General features: G+C 40.9%; 2 protein-coding genes across 11 annotated transcripts in view; both read right to left on the reverse strand.

The window, feature by feature from the left end:
- The window catches only part of LOC128017488 (butyrophilin subfamily 1 member A1-like), a 165,706-nt gene that overhangs the window by 78,940 nt on the left and 68,278 nt on the right, over positions 1-18,488 (reverse strand). For 2 of the 4 annotated variants that reach the window (XM_052602906.1, XM_052602908.1), the window contains exons 1-2: positions 14,357-14,571; positions 13,598-13,651 (exon numbers count right to left, since the gene is read on the reverse strand). The exons of the other annotated variants lie outside the window; for them this stretch is intronic. In XM_052602906.1, coding sequence (XP_052458866.1) covers positions 13,598-13,649 — 52 coding nt within the window. In that variant the 5' untranslated portion in view covers positions 13,650-13,651; positions 14,357-14,571. Of the gene's footprint in view, positions 1-13,597; positions 13,652-14,356; positions 14,572-18,488 lie in introns of those variants that run through there. 4 annotated transcript variants of the gene reach the window in all.
- LOC128017486 (butyrophilin subfamily 3 member A3-like) overlaps positions 1-18,488 on the reverse strand; it is a 179,973-nt gene that overhangs the window by 36,088 nt on the left and 125,397 nt on the right. The gene's annotated exons all lie outside the window — the stretch shown is intronic.

Genomic DNA, 18,488 nt, shown 5'->3' on the forward strand with positions numbered 1-18,488 from the left:
CTAAAATATCTCAAGAAGCTTTCACAGAGAGCATCAGAGGCCACAGGCAAGGTGTTAACAAAAGGATTGGTAACAGATTGAATAATTGAAAACAAAACCTTAGGTTTAGAGTGATTAGTTTCAATTAGGTTAGAAAAGTATGCAGCTTTTGCAGACTTAGCTGCAGACTGGTAAGAAGTAAGAGAGTCTCTGAACATTTGAAGAGAAATATGCAGCCTGTCTTTTTTCCATTTACGTTCTGCCTTTGTCCAGTTTTGTCTTAGGAGACGGGTATGAGAGTTTTGCCACAGTATAGATTTAGTTTTTTGCTTGTGAGGCTTAAGGGGGGCAGTTGCATTTGCTGCCTTAAGCCAGGCAGAGTTCAAGAGGCTAAGATGTTGATCAGCATCCAAGTCAGATAATGGTTGATCCAAGTGCAACTGTGAGCAACAATCAGCAAAACACAAGTTGAAATTTGTGCTAAACTGTGGAGAGCAGAAACGAGAAAGACTTACAGTAGTATTTGAAAAATGTCCCTGAATATGAGTAGCGTCACTGATCCACTGGGATAGATTAAAAACATCGATAATATTAAGAAACTCATGTAATAATGGGTTTGACGGACAGCATACATGGATATTAAAGTCGCCCACCAATAGAAAGCGATCGTAATTTGTGGCAATATTGCCGATCAGTTCAGTGAAATTATGAAATACCGTGCGGAGGACGGTAAATCACCAGTAGACATACAGGACCATTCCAGTCCAAGTGAAGAAACTATGCTTCAATGCTGGAAAAGGCCATTCCAGGGATCACTCGACAGCGAGCAGAGAGAGAGTTCTTTAAAATTGTTACTATGCCACCCCCGCATCCACTCAGAGAGTTAAAAAATGTGCAGTCATCAGGGATCAGATCAGAAAACGGAGTTAAATCACCAACCTTTATCCAGGATTCCGTGATAAACATAAAATCCAAGTTGTGAGCTAAGTAAAAGTCGTTTAGTAAGAAGGTCTTATTCACCAAGAAACGGGCATTTAATAATGCCATCTTTGGTGGAGAGATAATAACAGGAGATGAGGACGCTCTTTCCAGTGCGTTTAGATTTCTGTGAGTTACTCCCCGACGTCGGGAGCCGAGGCCGATTCGGTGGAGACCGGAACGAGAAACAGGGCTCGGGTGCAGGGGGAGAACATGATGAAGCCACCGGTATGCCACGTCCAGTGGGCGCCAGGTAGTAGAGCCACCATAAAGCAGATGAGCTTTCAGCTTCACGAAGTATCCTCCATGGTTTCCTCATTTCTTTGCAGATGTCTTCAATCCTCTCGCAGCCTCTACGCTCCCACAACATTGACATTGGGATTGCGCAATCGATCTGGTCCCTGAAGAGGCTATCCCCAAAGGTCACATATACTCCCTGTCCATCCCAAAACAGAAGGCAATGAAGGAGTATGTTGATGAATCCCTCAAAAAGGGTTACATCTGACATTCCACTTCTCCAGCAGCGGCTAGCTTCTTTTTCGTCCCCAAGAAGGATGGAGGATTAAGACCCTGGATTGACTATAGACCCTTAAACAAGATTACAGTAAAATTCAGCTATCCTCTTCCACTAATTCCATCCTCTCTCGAACAGCTCTGAGATCCCCGTATCTTCACAAAACTGGATCTGCGGAGTGCATACAACCTGGTGAGGATCAAGGAAGGAGATGAGTGGAAGACGGCTTTCATCATCCCTGCTGGACACTAGGAGTATCTTGTGATGCTGTATGGTCTCGTAAAAAAAAAAAAAAAGTTTCATGGATGAGGTCCCCCGTGAGTACTTAAACCACTTTGCTCTTGTCTATATTGATAACATCTTGATTTACTCCTCTAATGAAAGAGATCACGAATGTCATGTCGCTCAAGTGCTCCAACGTTTAAGAGAATTCTCTCTCTATGTAGAGGCTGAAAAGTGTGTGTTTCACCAGCAATCCATGGAATTCCTGGGATACATAATCAACCAGGATGGAGTAAAGATGGATAACAGAAAGACGCACGTTATAACATCATGGCCTACTCCACAGACAGTTAAAGAGCTCCAGAGATTCCTAGGCTTCACAAACCTCTACCGCAAATTCATCCACAACTACAGCATACTAACTGCTCACAGTGGAGCCAAGCAAAAGCATAAATCCTGCTTATTTAATGGCAGGTCAACCACGATATAGTACTGGACACTAAATAAGCCTCAAGCAAGAAAGCAGTCCCAATACCCTGATATAGCTTTAAGCAAAGGCCTTCTGAAGTGCAAAGAATGGGGCAGCATCCTCTTACAGAAGAATGAAGTAGCAAAGGGGGCTCTTTCATAACAGCTAAAAAGAGCAGCAAGCCCCTTTAAAGCAGTACGGCATATGGTCAATAGCCAGATAACATTTAGGATTGATACGAGCAAAATTTACAAACTGTAAATTTAGTATCAAGTACTTAATCAATAAACCAGTTAGCTTGAGCAACATCATATCACTGATTTAAACACAGTGTGTTGGCAATAGTCGGATAAGTTTAATGAAAGCATCCCTGATAGAAGACCCTGATGCAGCAGCCCATTCATATCCACAGCTTTGACCACAGATTAACAAGGCTCGTGGGTATATTTAACTGGCAGTGTCACCGTTGTGGTAATACGATAGCATGCCTAAAAAAAACATAACTGAACAATTAGCTTTGAACAATGAGCAATGTCTGAAGCATATTCGCCAAAATTGCACATTCCAGCGGGGAAGCAGATCTTGTGTAAAGTTGTTGGATCAATCGTATTAGTACAACTTTGGCAATTAATCACGAGCAAAGTGTCTATATCAAGTGCTCATATCACTTTCAGTTTATCGCTTGACAAACAATGCAGCGAATTCGGTTAAGTTCACGACTTGAAATCTGGTGAGATATTCTGTGGGAATCCTGCCAAAAGATCAAGCAGTTTGAGCCTTTCGAGCCATTTGAGCATACTTACCGAGCGGTAGTGCCATGTATATATGTCACGTGTCTAATTGGAGAATGGTAGTGATTGGAGTTATTTGGCAGCTGATCACATCAGCTGGTTGCAGCCCATGCCTCCGTGGCCTGACTGAACTAATGCTACCCTCGATTAATAGTACAATAAATTGATTTGTTCGTCTGCAGGGTGGACATGTTAATCGTTTATTGACTCTAAGTAAAATTATTTATCTGGCCATGAAAAATTAATTTACTTCTAATACATAGCATTTATAAGCATGTAACAAAACCGGAACGTTAAAGTAACCTTGTCCCGTGAGCAGCAAACCAAGACAACCAAGTGTGAAAACATTTGGATTAGGCTGTGCAAAAAATCAGATGCGATTTTTATGTGCATATTGTCAGTAAAGGCACTCCTGTGATTAGTAGTATATCTCCAGCACGTGTGTTCAGATCAGGGTTGCCAGGTTTTCAAAACAAATCCTGCCCACTTGCTTCTCAAAACTAGCCCAATCACGTTTCCAGGAGGTTCCCTGATAAAAATTGCGTCCCGGCATTAAAATAATTAGTTTTTTTGGCAGGGTTGCCTTGGTAAAATTAGCATTTTAGGGGCTAAATATCACGTTATTGGTATTGGGGTCGATTCAACCCGCAGACATGAAAAACAACCACAGACTTGGCAACACTGTTTCAGGTGGAGCGGCATTTACTACACGACAAAGAATCGCCTCCGATTTTGTAATTGATTTTGTGTAGATTTTCTTTGAACTATTGCTCAGTTTAGTAAGACCAAACAGTGTTGCCAAGTATGCGGTTGTTTTGCATGTCCACGGGTCGAAGCAACCCCAATACAAATAACGTGATGTTTAGCTCCTAAAATGCGACTTTCACCAAGGGAACCCCGGCAAAAAAAAAATATTTTATCGCCCGGAACGAAACGCGATTGGGCTTTGAGAAGTTGTTTTGAGAAGTAATTGGGCAGGGTTTGTTTTGAAAATAGGAAGGTATGGATAGAAAGAGAGAGAGCGAGAGAGAGAGCTCACATGCAAGAGAGTGAAAAGTCACAGTAGTATTTACTCCTAAACTAAATCAAAACCTGTTAAGAACCATCAAAGAATCTCATCACCTTGATTAAAAGGGGTCAAAGCCTAGAAGTGCATCTATATGCATGTTATGGTTCTGTATTGTCACGATTGGTAAACCGTGATCTCTGGGTTTTGCACTTTGTGGTGAAGTCTGTGTGTTCGCGTCTGCAATGATTAGTTTGTGAGCGTCTCCATTATTTGTCATCAGCAGCAGCTGTCACTTATTGCACACTTCCTATATATTGGCTTGTCTCACGTCTTGTGTTTGTGAGGACGTTGTTTCATGTCTGATCTCTGTTTCTTGCTTCTCTTGCTTCTCTTGCTCTTGCTTTGACCCCCCAGTATCACTTCCGGCCAGAGCCGCGACTTCCGGCGCCAGAAAACTACTCCTGTGAGCCAGCTTTCTGCAGAACTTTCTAAATAAATGTTCAATGCACTTTGCCTTGCAGCCCCGCACCTTCGCCACAGAGGAATCAAAGGTGGCGTTTCTCGCTCACTCTACTGTCGGGCAAGGCCGCCTTATGGGGGACGGCGGTGTGGGAGAATGAACATCCGTGTTGCGCCTCCACTCTCTCTCGGAGGAAATGAGGAGGTTATTCGATCGAGCCGCGGCTGGCAGGGAAGCCGCTCACCAGCTCTCAAACCTACATCAGGGAACCTCTTCAGTCACGGATTACTCCATTCAGTTCCGCACCCTGGCGGCCGCGTGCCAGTGGAACAAGGCGACCTTGTATTGATTACCGAGAGCTGAACAACATTACGATAAAGAACACTTATCCATTACCACTCATGTCTTCAGCTTTCAAGAGGTTACAGGGAGCATCCGTATTCACAAAATTGGATTTACGTAATGCTTATCATTTGGTCCGAATCAGGAAGAGGGATGAATGGAAAACCACCTTTAATACCCCCAGAGGGCACTTTGAATACTTGGTGATGCTGTTCGGGCTCTACAACTCGCCAGGGGTTTTTCAAGCACTCGTTAATGACATGTTGAGAGATATAGTAGATCAGTTTAAATATGTTTACCTGGAGGACATACTGATTTTTTCTTCATCTCTCCAGGAACACATTCAACACGTCAGACGAGTGCTCCAGAGGTTACTTGAGAATGGGCTTTTTGCCAAGGCGGAGAAATGCGTATTCCATGCACAGTCTGTTCCCTTCCTAGGAGCAGTGTTGTCCCAACGTGCTGTCTCGGACGATAAGGTACATCCTTTGCATGTTTTTTTCCCATCGATTATCTCCTGCTGAACACAATTATGTCATTGGTAACAGAGAGTTGTTGGCCATCAAATTAGCTTTAGATGAGTGGCGTCACTGTCTGGAAGGCTCAGGTGTACCTTTCATTGTTTGAACCGATCATAAGAATTTATAATACATTAGAACTGCCAAAAGACTTTTATTTTACTTTATCGTACCGCCCGGGTTCCAAAGATGTCAAACCCGATTCTTTATCACGTCTTTTTGATCCCTCCGCCCGCTGGCGACTCCCGAATGTATTTTACCTGAGAAATTAGTTGTCTCAGCACTCGTATGGGAGATCCAGTCGAAAGTCAAGATGGCCTTACAAGGGGTAACGCCTCCGCCCGGTTGTCCACCGAAACCGTTTATTTGTGCCGGAGGAGTTAAGGTCTGAAGTCGTCCAGTGGGGTCACTGCTCTAATGTGGCTTGTCACCCAGGGATAAGTTGAACTAATGGGTGGGTTAAACAACGATTTTGGTGGCCACGTATGGCTCGTGACGTCCATGATCTGTCTGTCCCTTCGAGACCCTGGTCCCACATCGCACTAGATTTTGTTACCTCCCTCTAGTGTTGCACGGTGCACCGATACTTCAAAAGTATCGGAAATTAAAAACGTCACGATTCCTAAATTTATTAGTATCGACACTTCAAAGAATGAGTGCGTTCCAGATTTGTAAGAGACGTATTTCATGTTGGTGTGTGCAACGCACGCTTCCAGTGCCTCCCTATGGACGTCTTTGTTTTTATTTCCTCATGCACGCAGCAAAAAAAGCACTACAGCGATTTATTTGGTCAGACAGTTCATATATAATATTCACATTAATCGGGGATTAAACGTGGAGTTATGATCTGTATGCTAAATATGAGCCTATCTGCACTGCACCTATAACTGCGCTTTGTATCTGCTGATTGCTGATCGAGATCTACATGCTTGGCTCACTGACCCTGTATACTCATTCATTTAATTCACAAATCAGTTCATTCAACTTATTCACGAATGAGAAGATCTCTCGATCTCGTCCAGTGAAGGGCTTATGGGTTCAATCACTACATTCAACAACATTCATCCTTCATCACATCTTGAGTAACTCTTAACTCTCTTAACTCTCTTAACTTAACTCTTTGACAGGATGAAACCGTTCACAGAGCTGTTCACGAGCTGCGCATGCGCTGCTAATAGTGCCTCGCTCGCACGCTGCTGTGGAGGGAGTAACTTCAGTGAACAAGAAATATGAGTCAAACGTATCTTCCGTGATGTCCCCGATGCGCGGGTCGGAGTGGGTAAAGAAATGTTACTTTATTTGTGGGCTGGGATGGGCAAAATAATTTCATAAAAGCGGGACCCACGGGTTGAAAAAAAACCAGACTCGCTCATCACTAGGCTGCATGTGCAAGCACAAGTGATACTGTGGCCACCGGTCCACGACTGGTAGAAAAAGATGACGCTCAATAAAGATGACGCTCATTAAAGCTCACTGGCTGAGTTTTCTACTCAGAAAGAAAAGGTTGCACAACTGACAGAATAAGTTACAATATCTGAGATATTGCTGCTAATTTATTTTTATTTTTATTTGAATGCCATTGCTTAAATTTATTTTATTTATCTTTTGACATTTAATCTTCTGACTTAAGAAACATTGTTTAATATAATCGCTGTTCATATTTTTATTCAAAGTTCAGAATCAAATAAATTTATTACTCTTATGTTTCTAATGATAACTGAGATGCTGCTAAATGCTAAATTTATACTTTCTTTACCTTGAATGTCATTGCTCTTTTTATTTTTTATATTTTGATATTTCATATTTTGTTCAAATGTTTAATATATCTGCTGTTCATAAGTTCATTTATTAGTGTGTTAAATGATTAGAATGTTGTGCCGGTTTTAAAATAAAGCACAGCAATGCTATTTGAGTGTATTCTCCCTTTTCAGGAAAAGTATCGAAAAAGTATCGAAATCGCAATTCTTGACTAGGTATCGGTATCGAAACAATAATTTTGGTATCGTGACAACACTACTGCCCTCCCGCCATCTAATGGCATGACGGTCGTTTTTACCGTAGTGGATCGGTTCTCGAATGCGGCACATTTCATTCCCTTGCCAAAATTACCGACAGCCAAGGAGACAGCGGTCACTGTCTTAGATTACATCTTTCGGCTTCATGGTCTCCCGGTAGACATAGTTTCTGACAGGGCATCTCAATTTATATCCAAATTTTGGAAAGAGTTTTGACAGTCTGAACGAGCCAACCAAGATTTAGAGAGGACGTTGCAATGTTTGGTCTCCAAGAATCCTTCTTCCTGGAGTCAACAACTCTCTATGGTGGAGTACGCTCACAATTTGTTACCAGTGTCAGCCACAGGCCTTTCTCCGTTCCAGTGCAGTTTAGGTTACCAGCCACCAGTTTTTCCCAGTCTGGAATCTGAAGTCGCGGTCCCCTCCACTCACATTTTTCCAGAGGTGCCACCGCAGAGGTGCCACCGCATCTGGACCAGAGTCCGCGAGACTCTGCTCCGGATGAAGGAGCGCACTAAGGCCAAGGCCGATCGCCACCTGTCAAAGCCTCCCGTTTACGTCGTGGGTCAAAAGGTGTTGCTTTCTACCAGTAACATTCCTCTACGTTCCGTATCTAATAAATTAGCTCCTAAATTCATTGGCCCGTTTACTATCACCAAGATCATTAGTCCGGTGACAGTCCACCTCAAACTACCTCCAGCATACAGGAGGATACACCCAGCCTTTAATGTGTTCAAAATTAAACCCGTGTTTTATTCACGTATTAATCCGCCTACTCTGGTTCCCCCGCCGCCGCGTCTCGTAGATGGGGAACCAACTTATTCGGTTAATCGTATTCTGGACACGAGACGGAGGGGACGAGGATTCCAGTACCTGGTGGACTGGGAAGGTTACAGTCTGGAGGAGAGGAGTTGGGTACCTTCTAGGGACATATTGGATCACTACCTTATTGATGATTACAATCAGCAGGTAGGCCCTTCTGGGAACTCCAAGAGGAGTTCTGGGGGGGGGGGGGGGTACTCTCTGGGTTTTGCACTCTGTGGTGAAGTCTGTGTTCACGTCTGCACTGATTAGTTTGTGGGCGTCTCTGTTAATTGTCATCAGCAGCAGCTGTCACTCATTAAACACTCCCTATATATTGGCTTGTCTCACGCCTTGTTTTTGTGAGAACGTTGTTTCATGTCTGATCTCTGTCTCTTGCTTCTGTGTTGTTTGTGTTGGATATCCGTGTCTTTCCCCGGAACCTCATCCACTCTCCGCACTTCCACAAAGCATCACGACTTACCTTCGGCTCGATTCCCCGCAGTTCCTGTGCCATCCTCTCCTGCTGCCTTCTCACTGTCACCATCCGGATTACTCACCGCCATCTTGGATTGTCGTCTTCCCAGCATCGTGTTGTACCTTTGTTTGTCTGTTTCATATTCATTAAACTGTTTAACTCGCACTTGTTTCCAGCTCCTCCTTCACCCAGTCGTCACATGTAGTTGCTGAGCAAAGTGTCTCGGTGAATGTTTAATGCGACTCCTGTTGAATCCTGTTAGGAAAAAAACCTTCATAATTGTATCCATGGGTTGACTGCTCTGAAGTGAATCAACAAAGTTGCTGAAACCTGCCAGAAGATTGGACTCCCCTGGAAAGGGAGTCACAGAGTTTCCAAGGTGATGGTTGTCCAGGAAACCGCAAGTTTAGAGCAGCACACTTTTTGGGTGTGGAAGAGGTTATATCTGGTTTCCCTGTAACACTCATTTTGGAAGGATTGAACAGTAACAAGGTGTATAGTTTCAGTGGGAAAGTGTTTCTTTGTCCCTGTGACAACTCATTTGCATGCTTTATGACAGGCGTGATTAACTGGTATAGTTTTACCCAAAATATGACACAAATAGTATGATGCATTACATGATCACATAGAGTACATCATGGTTTGAGGAATAAAGAGCAGATCATTTTGACACCAAGTGCGAAACATTTAGAAGATACCAGAGATACAGATTACAGATTAAACCAGAGATACATTCATACACCTGAATATTAGCATTTAGAGCTTAACTAATGCAAATAAACAGTGGTAATTAGACTAATATAATAGGGAAACATACTGACAACACATGTATATAACAGATGCATATTTAACTAATTGATTATAGTCTAAAATAAAGAAAACATCTTCATGTGTGTGTGTGATGTGTTTTGAAATTGTGGAGACAGACCACTGGTTTAATCAGGCCATTGGTGCCTGGCACAGGGGTCATTTGCTCCTCAAATGTGTTTGAAGTCCGATGGAGAGGAGCAGAGAGTTGCTGTTTAACATCCTCTTGATAGTGGGGGGGACTCTGGCAATTTAGCACCCATAAATGTAGGATGTGAGGCCATGTCTACGATTTATATGCAAATGTCACTAAGCTAAAAATAAATTTCTAAGAAATAAAGCCCAAACGATCTTACTTGATCCAAAGCAGATGCAACAGGTGAAATCAGTGTCAGCTTTCTATGATTCAGCAAGTGCTCTCTGTGTGTGTCATTCGCTAGTTGTTGAGTCTTGTTAAAGGGTTAGTTCACCCAAACATTTAAATTCATCCATCTTCTACTCACCCTCAAAACATCCTAGGTGTATGTGATGTTTTTCTTTCAGAATAAGCCATATCTGAGTTATATTAAACATTGTTCTTGCTCTTCCAAACCTTTCAATGGGAGTAAGCGGGTTTTTGTTGTCAGCAGTTCAGAAGATGTGAAATTAAGTGTGCGCATCTGTAATAAAACGTCCCTCACATGGCTCTGTGGGGTAAATAAAGGCCCCCTGTAGCAAATCCATGCATTTCTGTAAGATAAATATCCAGACTTCAAATGTAATAAACAACTTTTTTTCTCACTTCTGCTCACTGTGGGGAACCAGAAGATGTGCAAGCGGATGTATTAGTTCGCCAGCGCTGTGTGGTTACTGATGAGTGCGGAGAGAGAACAAAACAAAACACTGGTCATGAATTAGGAGCACAAAACGAGGATTTGTAAAGACAAACGTAGGAGGATTTCAAAATAAGGCGCACGCGCAACATATGCGTCTTTCATCTTCTACCTGTACGTCTTCCACATTGCATGGTCAGCAGATTTTAGAAAAAAAGTGTACCTCACTGCCCGCACTATATTTCGGGTGGGGACACACAGTTTGTGTGTTGTCTGCTCGGTCCTCTCTTTAAGGAGGGAGCCTTCACCAGCATTCCTCACGTTGCCGACCATGCTTTCGCCATGGGCGAGCGACAGCTGTGCTCATGGGGTTCACATATGAGTCAGCTCCCACTCTCTGGGATCTGAAGCCCATCCTCCAGTTTCTTCTCCCTCTGAGTGAGAGCTTACTGCTGCAGCTATCTTTCTTCAAGGAGACTGATATCCTTTTATAACCAAGTGTCTCATGAGCTGCAATGGCAATAAGTGCATTACATCATTCTTGGTTTTTACTATGACTCATATCACACCAGACCATGCTTACCTGTATAGTTGTTTAACTGCATTTAATAATGAGGAATTAAAAGAATCAGGGTTAGAGAAGTAAGATATACAGGGGCTCTGTATATGGGTGGTCAGCAGGGGCTGCTGGCGGGAGCAGTCCCAACCTACTGTGTTCTAGCTTCTCATTCAGGGAGCATCATTTTGTACTCCCCAGAATTAATGTTTTTCTTTGACACAACATTTTTTGTTTAAACCGCTATATAAATAAAGGTAACTTGACTTGACTATGGAGAACCTCAAGGGTCAGTGCTAGGGCCATTACTTTTCACGCTTTACATGTTACCCTTGGGAGATATAAGAAAACACAATGTTAGCTTTTACTGTTATGCTGATGATACTCAGATCTATATTTCTTAACGGTATACCAAAACATACCAATTTGAAAAGTTAATGGAAAAATTAAACCAGGACAAGACCACAGGAAACAGATGATTCTTCTGCACAATCTGACTTTGCTGCAGCCTGTAATTGAACTACTGGTTTCGTCTGGTCAGAAGAGAACTGGCCCCCCAACTGAGCCTGGTTTCTCCCAAGGTTTTTTCTCCATTTCTATCAAAGATGGAGTTTTGGTTCTTTGGCTTGCTTACTTGGGAACACTTCTTTTACAGTGATATCGTTAAATTGAATTGTACAGATACTATTTAAACTGAACTGAGATGAATTATGACAACACTGAAGTCAATGATGAACTGCCTTTTTGCATTATTGACACACTATTTTCCTATTTAATCCTGTTAATTTGTTTTTTTCACAATCTTGTTATTGTTCAATCTGTATTGTTAAGAGCACTATATAATAAGGCTGTCAAAATGGCTGAAAAGCTAAATTCAAATTTGCAATTGAATATGATAAAAATTAGAATTATATTCAAATTTTTAAAATGCATAATTTCAGTTAAGTTGAAGCTCTTTTCTGAGGCCACAAGAGGGCTCATTGGGCAAAATATTACTAATGCATGTTTATTCAAAGCATAAGAAAATATGACTGGAAAAAAGTGCATAATATTTAAAATAATGTTTATAAACCAATTATAATTAAGTAGCGTGTGTACATGCATAGTTTAATTCAAAGGGGTGAAAGCCTGTCACACAGAGTACATTTTTCATTTAAACATGAGATGCAGTGGGATGGGGAAACCCACCATAAAGTCTCAAGATTTTTGAAAAAAACTGAATCCACCTTAATTTTACATGGCTTTCTAAACATGCGGCTCTATTATGAGATGCGAGATGCGAGTGCAAGGTTAATAGAAGATATCACTCTCTAGAAAATGCGTGAAATATGCGCTCTGTGGCAATTGCTTGGTATCAGTTTTGTCATAAATAATATCTTCTCCACATTCAATATTTCGATTGAACATTGCAGCGCTGCATCTAGTGGCTTCAACTGGATAGGTTAACAAAAACATTAAAATGCAATGACACTTTTATATTGTCATCGCATCTCGTGTGCCACTCATAAAGGCCAAAGTATAAGTTGACCATCCGCATCCGTGCCGTCCACATTATGTAATTTTTGTCATCAAGAGGGCTCGCGGACAGCCGTGCATCCGTCCACGCGGTCTCAAAAAGTTCCTGCATGCAGACGGGGTGCACAGCTGTCAACAGCGCATGCACGAGGTGAATGATGACAGAAGTGGTACTGTGTGTCCAGCTCATCCACCTTCTGAAAGCTGTGCAGACAGGGCTGTGTGTGAGACGGAACAAAACGCATAATGTGAAGTGATGTTGTTGTGATGTTAGCACAGTGGATAAGACACATGCCTTTGATGTGAGAGACCCGGGTTTGAACCCACTGTGAAACACCAATGTGTCCCTGAGCAAGACACTTAAACCCTAGATGCTCCAGAGGTGTGCGACCTCTGACATATATAGCAATTGTAAGTTGCTTTGGATAAAAGCGTCGGCTAAATGAATAAATGTAAAAGTATACCCAGGGTGAGCCTTAAAGCTGTCTCCTTAATGAACACCTAAAATTCGAATGTGACGTTTTTGCATTCGAATGTGGATTTTTTTATTTTAATTTTTTATTAAAAATATTCTAAATTCTATTTTTTTTAAAGCCCTACTATATAAATATATTTGATAGTGATTTGACTTGACTTAGCGGTCATAGACATCACCTGCACTCACTCTTGCACTAAACTTTCCTGGACAGAACACGCATTTGTCATGTATGAGATACCGCAGAAAACCACTTTCATTAATATTCTGCAGAATAATTAATAATAATTAATTTATAATTTATGCAGTGCATTGATTTTCTCTTGTATGTATCAGGAAATTATCATGGAGGTAGCTGAGGTTAATGAAATAATTTGCAGCTTTACTCGCAAACTACATTTCTTGTTCATCAATAAGGTAAGAACCAGAGCCATCATAAACCTAAATATACTTGTTTCAAATACATTTATTGAAAACCTTAGTGTAGTAGTAGTAATAGAATATATTTGTAATGATTACAGTAGCACACACAAAATATTATAAGTTCCCTGCTCACAGGTGATTGGTGCTTACACTGCATGCGTACCACACCTGAGCCCAACCAAACCGTGCCCTGGCGGAGAAAAACAGAGCACACACACAAACTAGTCAAAGGAACCAGCCTCTGGGGGTCAAACATGCTCGAGTGTGGTTCAGAACGCCTGGTGTGATTACATCCATAGTGTAGAGTTTAGTGTCACATTACCCTAACATAAGTGCAGTCTATATGTAATAGTAACCATGATATCTAATAGAAATTAATCACGTGAATGAATTGGAGGCATAGAAACTGAATGAAATCTAAGCATGTTCTTACCTGAAGTCTCTATGAGGAGATTCACCAGTAAAACGACAATAATCAGCAACATGCCTGTGGAAATACACAGACTCCATTAAAACAAACTCTGAGGGCGATTCTAGGATAGTGCAGATCGTGAAGTGATCTAACACTGTCATGTATATCATACACTCCCATCACATTTTTGAGCTTACAGTAGAAGTGTCATGTGACTGTGAGCAACATTGTAGATTTTAATTGTTTTGTCACTTGAAATCTTTTCAAAGCTTATCATTCTTTGTTCTTTAATTTTCTTTGCATAAACTGAAAGTGCGGATATTAATTAATCTGTCCTGTATTACAGCTCACCCCAGTAGAGGATAGTTTGTAACAACGGAACTATTAACTCACTTAACCTGCTTACGCCACAGAAAAAAAGAGGGAAAAAAACCCCATCCAGTTATTGTGACTTTTGATCCCACAATACTGACTTTTTTAATGACTTTATAACACACAATTGCGAGTTATAAAGTCAGAATTGCGAGACATAAACTCAAAAAAAAAAAAAAAAAACTTTCGAGAAAAAGGTCAGATTTTTGAGATAAAAAGTTGCAATAAACTTATTTTATTTTATTTTTTTATTTAGTGTCGGAAACGGGCTTCCATGATTTTCATTTGTTTTATTTCTGAAAGTTTCAGAGATCACGCACAAACAACCACTGAGTTACTGATGCTCAATCAAAAAGTGTTAACAGAGATATAACTGATCAGTCTGTTCAATGAGAAAAACAAACTCACCGGAGACAACGACTCCTCCGTTACAGTAAATCACAGAAGTCAAAAGTAAGAGGAGTGTGAATATAAACGGTAAGCTACAGATCACACAGATCAGTGAGAATCCAGGCGTGCTCCTTTCGTCTTTCTTTCTTTTCTACACGGTCAGATGATGAATAGCTTTATATATGCAATATGATTGGGAGCAATGATATTTACGATGTGTGTGTGTGTGTGTGTGTGTACAGTAGGTGTGTAGGTGTGTGTGTGTGTGTGTGTGTGTTTTGAGGCGCGTGATGCACATGATGATTTGTTCATTTCCCTGCAACATCACATGAGAGAAAAGACCGAAATATGCTGAGTGTTTTCAGGGTTTTTATAACAGTGTTATACTGGAGTTCAGAGTTCATATTAACAAGCAAAAGACCAAAAGAGTGACAGGATTAAGGAAAATGCCTGATATAACTTGCATGTTTGTGTGTTTTAATTCATGACATTATTTACAGCTCTGCTATATCTCAACACTGATAGGCAGTTTTCCACAAGTTCATCAAACAACCGCAGTAAGAATATTTCATCAAGCACGGTGAGTAATGGCTTCTCCTACAATTGTTATTTGCACCTCTTGCCACATGTACAGTTTATCTATCTCTGTCGCTGATGAGGGATTCACATGTGATAAATGCAGGGAAATAGTTAGGCTGACAGAGAAGATTTCAGAATTAGAGACACGCATCCAAACTTTAATTGAGGACAGTAAGAATGTTAGGGCTCTAGATATGGCTTTGGATGCGTCTAGCTCAGGGATTCCTGTACATTGTCCGGTTCCAGCAGAGCCCCTGCAGCAGGGCGACTGGGTGACGGTGAGGCAGCATAGTCGTGGGTCAAAACACCGCTCTTCTGTTCCGATCAAAACATTAAACAGGTTCTCCCCACTCAGTGATGCACCCACTGAGAAACCTGATGAAAGTGCTCTAGTTATTGGTGATTCTATTGTACGGAACGTGAATATAGAGACACCAGCCACCATAGTCAAATGTTTACCGGGAGCCAGAGCGCCTGACATCTTGGCAAATTTAAAAGTGCTGGCTAATGCTAAACGTAAATACAGTAAGATTGTTATTCATGCCGGCGCTAATGATGTTCGACTTCGCCAGTCGGAGATCACTAAAAATAACTTTAAAGAGGTGTGTGAACTTGCAAGCACAATGTCAGACACTGTAATATGCTCTGGTCCCCTCCCTGCTTACCGTGGTGATGAGATGCATAGCAGATTGTCATCACTCAATGGCTGGATGTCTAAGTGGTGCCCACAGAATAACATAGGTTATATAGACAATTGGACGAGCTTTTGGGGCAGACCTGACCTGTTTAAAAGAGATGGTCTTCATCCCTCCTGGGGTGGCGCCACTCTTCTGTCTAAAAATATGGCAAATAGTCTTAGTGTTTATACTTGACTAACTGGGGCCCAGGTCAGGAAGCAGACAGACTGGCTAAACCGACCGTCTGCTAGCTGCCTCCCGTCACAGAGGTCAGTTAATTCTCAGCACATAGAGACTCTTTCACCTAGATATCACACTATAGAGACTGTGTCTGTTCCACGAACTAGAAAATACAAAAAACGTCCAAACCAAGTTAAGGTTAACAATTTAATTGAGGTTCAACAAATAAAAAACAAATGCAATATGGATAAACAGATGATAAAGATTGGCTTATTGAATATCAGATCCATTTCTACGAAAACACTTTTTGTAAATAATATGATAACTGATCATAATATAGATGTGCTCTGCTTGACAGAAACCTGGCTAAAACCTGATGATTACATTATTTTAAATGAGTCCACCCCCCAAGATTATTGTTATAAACACGAGCCGCGTCTAAAAGGCAAAGGGGGAGGTGTTGCTTCAATTTATAATAACGTTTTCAGGATTTCTCAGAGGGCAGGCTTCAAGTATAACTCGTTTGAAGTAATGGTGCTTCATATAACATTATCCAGAGAAACCAATGTTAATGATAAATCCCCTGTTATGTTTGTACTGGCTACTGTATACAGGCCACCAGGGCACCATACAGACTTTATTAAAGAGTTTGGTGATTTTACATCCGAGTTAGTTCTGGCTGCAGATAAAGTCTTAATAGTTGGTGATTTTAATATCCATGTCGATAATGAAAAAGATGTATTGGGATCAGCATTTATAGACATTCTGAACTCTATTGGTGTTAGACAACACGTTTCAGGACCTACTCATTGTCGAAATCATACTCTAGATTTAATACTGTCACATGGAATTGATGTTGATAGTGTTGAAATTATTCAGCCAAGTGATGATATCTCAGATCATTATTTAGTTCTGTGTAAACTTCATATAGCCAAAATTGTAAATTCTACTTCTTGTTACAAGTATCGAAGAACCATCACTTCTACCACAAAAGACAGCTTTTTAAGTTATCTTCCTGATGTATCCGAATTCCTTAGCATATCCAAAACCTCAGAACAACTTGATGATGTAACAGAAACTATGGACTCTCTCTTTTCTAGCACTTTAAATACAGTTGCTCCTTTACGCTTAAGAAAGGTTAAGGAAAACAGTTTGACACCATGGTATAATGAGCATACTCGCACCCTAAAGAGAGCAGCCCGAAAAATGGAGCGCAGCTGGAGGAAAACAAAACTAGAGGTATTTCGTATTGCTTGGCGGGAAAGTAGTATATCCTACCGAAAAGCATTAAAAACTGCTAGATCTGATTACTTTTCTTCTCTTTTAGAAGAAAACAAACATAACCCCAGGTATTTATTCAATACAGTGGCTAAATTAACGAAAAATAAAGCCTCAACAAGTGTTGACATTTCCCAACATCACAGCAGTAATGACTTTATGAACTACTTTACTTCTAAAATCGATACTATTAGAGATAAAATTGCAACCATTCAGCCGTCAGCTACAGTTTCGCATCAGACAGTGCACTATAGACCCCCTGAGGAACAGTTCCACTCATTCTCTACTATAGGAGAGGAAGAATTGTATAAACTTGTTAAATCATCTAAACTTACAACATGTATGTTAGACCCTATACCATCTAAGCTCTTAAAAGAGGTGCTTCCAGAAGTCATAGGTCCTCTTCTGACTATTATTAATTCCTCATTGTTATTAGGACATGTCCCCAAAACCTTCAAACTGGCTGTTATTAAGCCTCTCATAAAAAAGCCACAACTTGACCCCAGAGAACTAGTTAATTATAGACCAATCTCGAATCTCCCTTTTCTGTCCAAGATACTAGAAAAGGTGGTATCCTCACAATTATATTCCTTCTTAGAGAAAAATGGTATATGTGAGGATTTCCAGTCAGGATTTAGACCGTATCATAGTACTGAAACTGCTCTCCTTAGAGTTACAAATGATCTGCTCTTATCATCTGATCGTGGGTGTATCTCTCTATTAGTTTTATTGGATCTTAGTGCTGCGTTTGACACAATTGACCACAACATTCTTTTGCATAGACTTGAACACTTTGTTGGCATCAGTGGAAGTGCATTAGCATGGTTTAAATCGTACTTATATGACCGCCATCAGTTCGTAGCAGTGAATGAAGATGTATCATATCGATCACAAGTGCAGTATGGAGTACCTCAAGGCTCAGTTCTAGGGCCGCTACTCTTCACGCTTTATATGTTACCCTTGGGAGATATCGTCAGGAAACATGGTGTTAGCTTTCATTGTTATGCTGATGATACGCAGCTCTATATTTCCTCGCAGCCCGGTGAAACACACCAATTTGAAAAACTAATGGAATGCATAGTCAATATAAAAAATTGGATGACGAGTAATTTCTTACTGCTAAATTCAGAAAAAACAGAGGTGTTAATCATAGGGCCTAAAAACTCTACTTGTAATAACCTAGAACACTGTCTAAGACTTGATGGTTGCTCTGTCAATTCTTCGTCATCAGTTAGGAACCTAGGTGTGCTACTTGATCGCAATCTTTCCTTAGAAAGCCACGTTTCTAGCATTTGTAAAACTGCATTTTTCCATCTCAGAAATATATCTAAATTACGGCCTATGCTCTCAATGTCAAATGCAGAAATGTTAATCCATGCATTTATGACTTCAAGGTTAGACTACTGTAATGCTTTATTGGGTGGTTGTTCTGCACG

The sequence above is a fragment of the Carassius gibelio genome, chromosome A7 (assembly GCF_023724105.1).
Source record: "Carassius gibelio isolate Cgi1373 ecotype wild population from Czech Republic chromosome A7, carGib1.2-hapl.c, whole genome shotgun sequence".
In the NCBI taxonomy this organism is placed as follows: Eukaryota; Metazoa; Chordata; class Actinopteri; order Cypriniformes; family Cyprinidae; genus Carassius; species Carassius gibelio.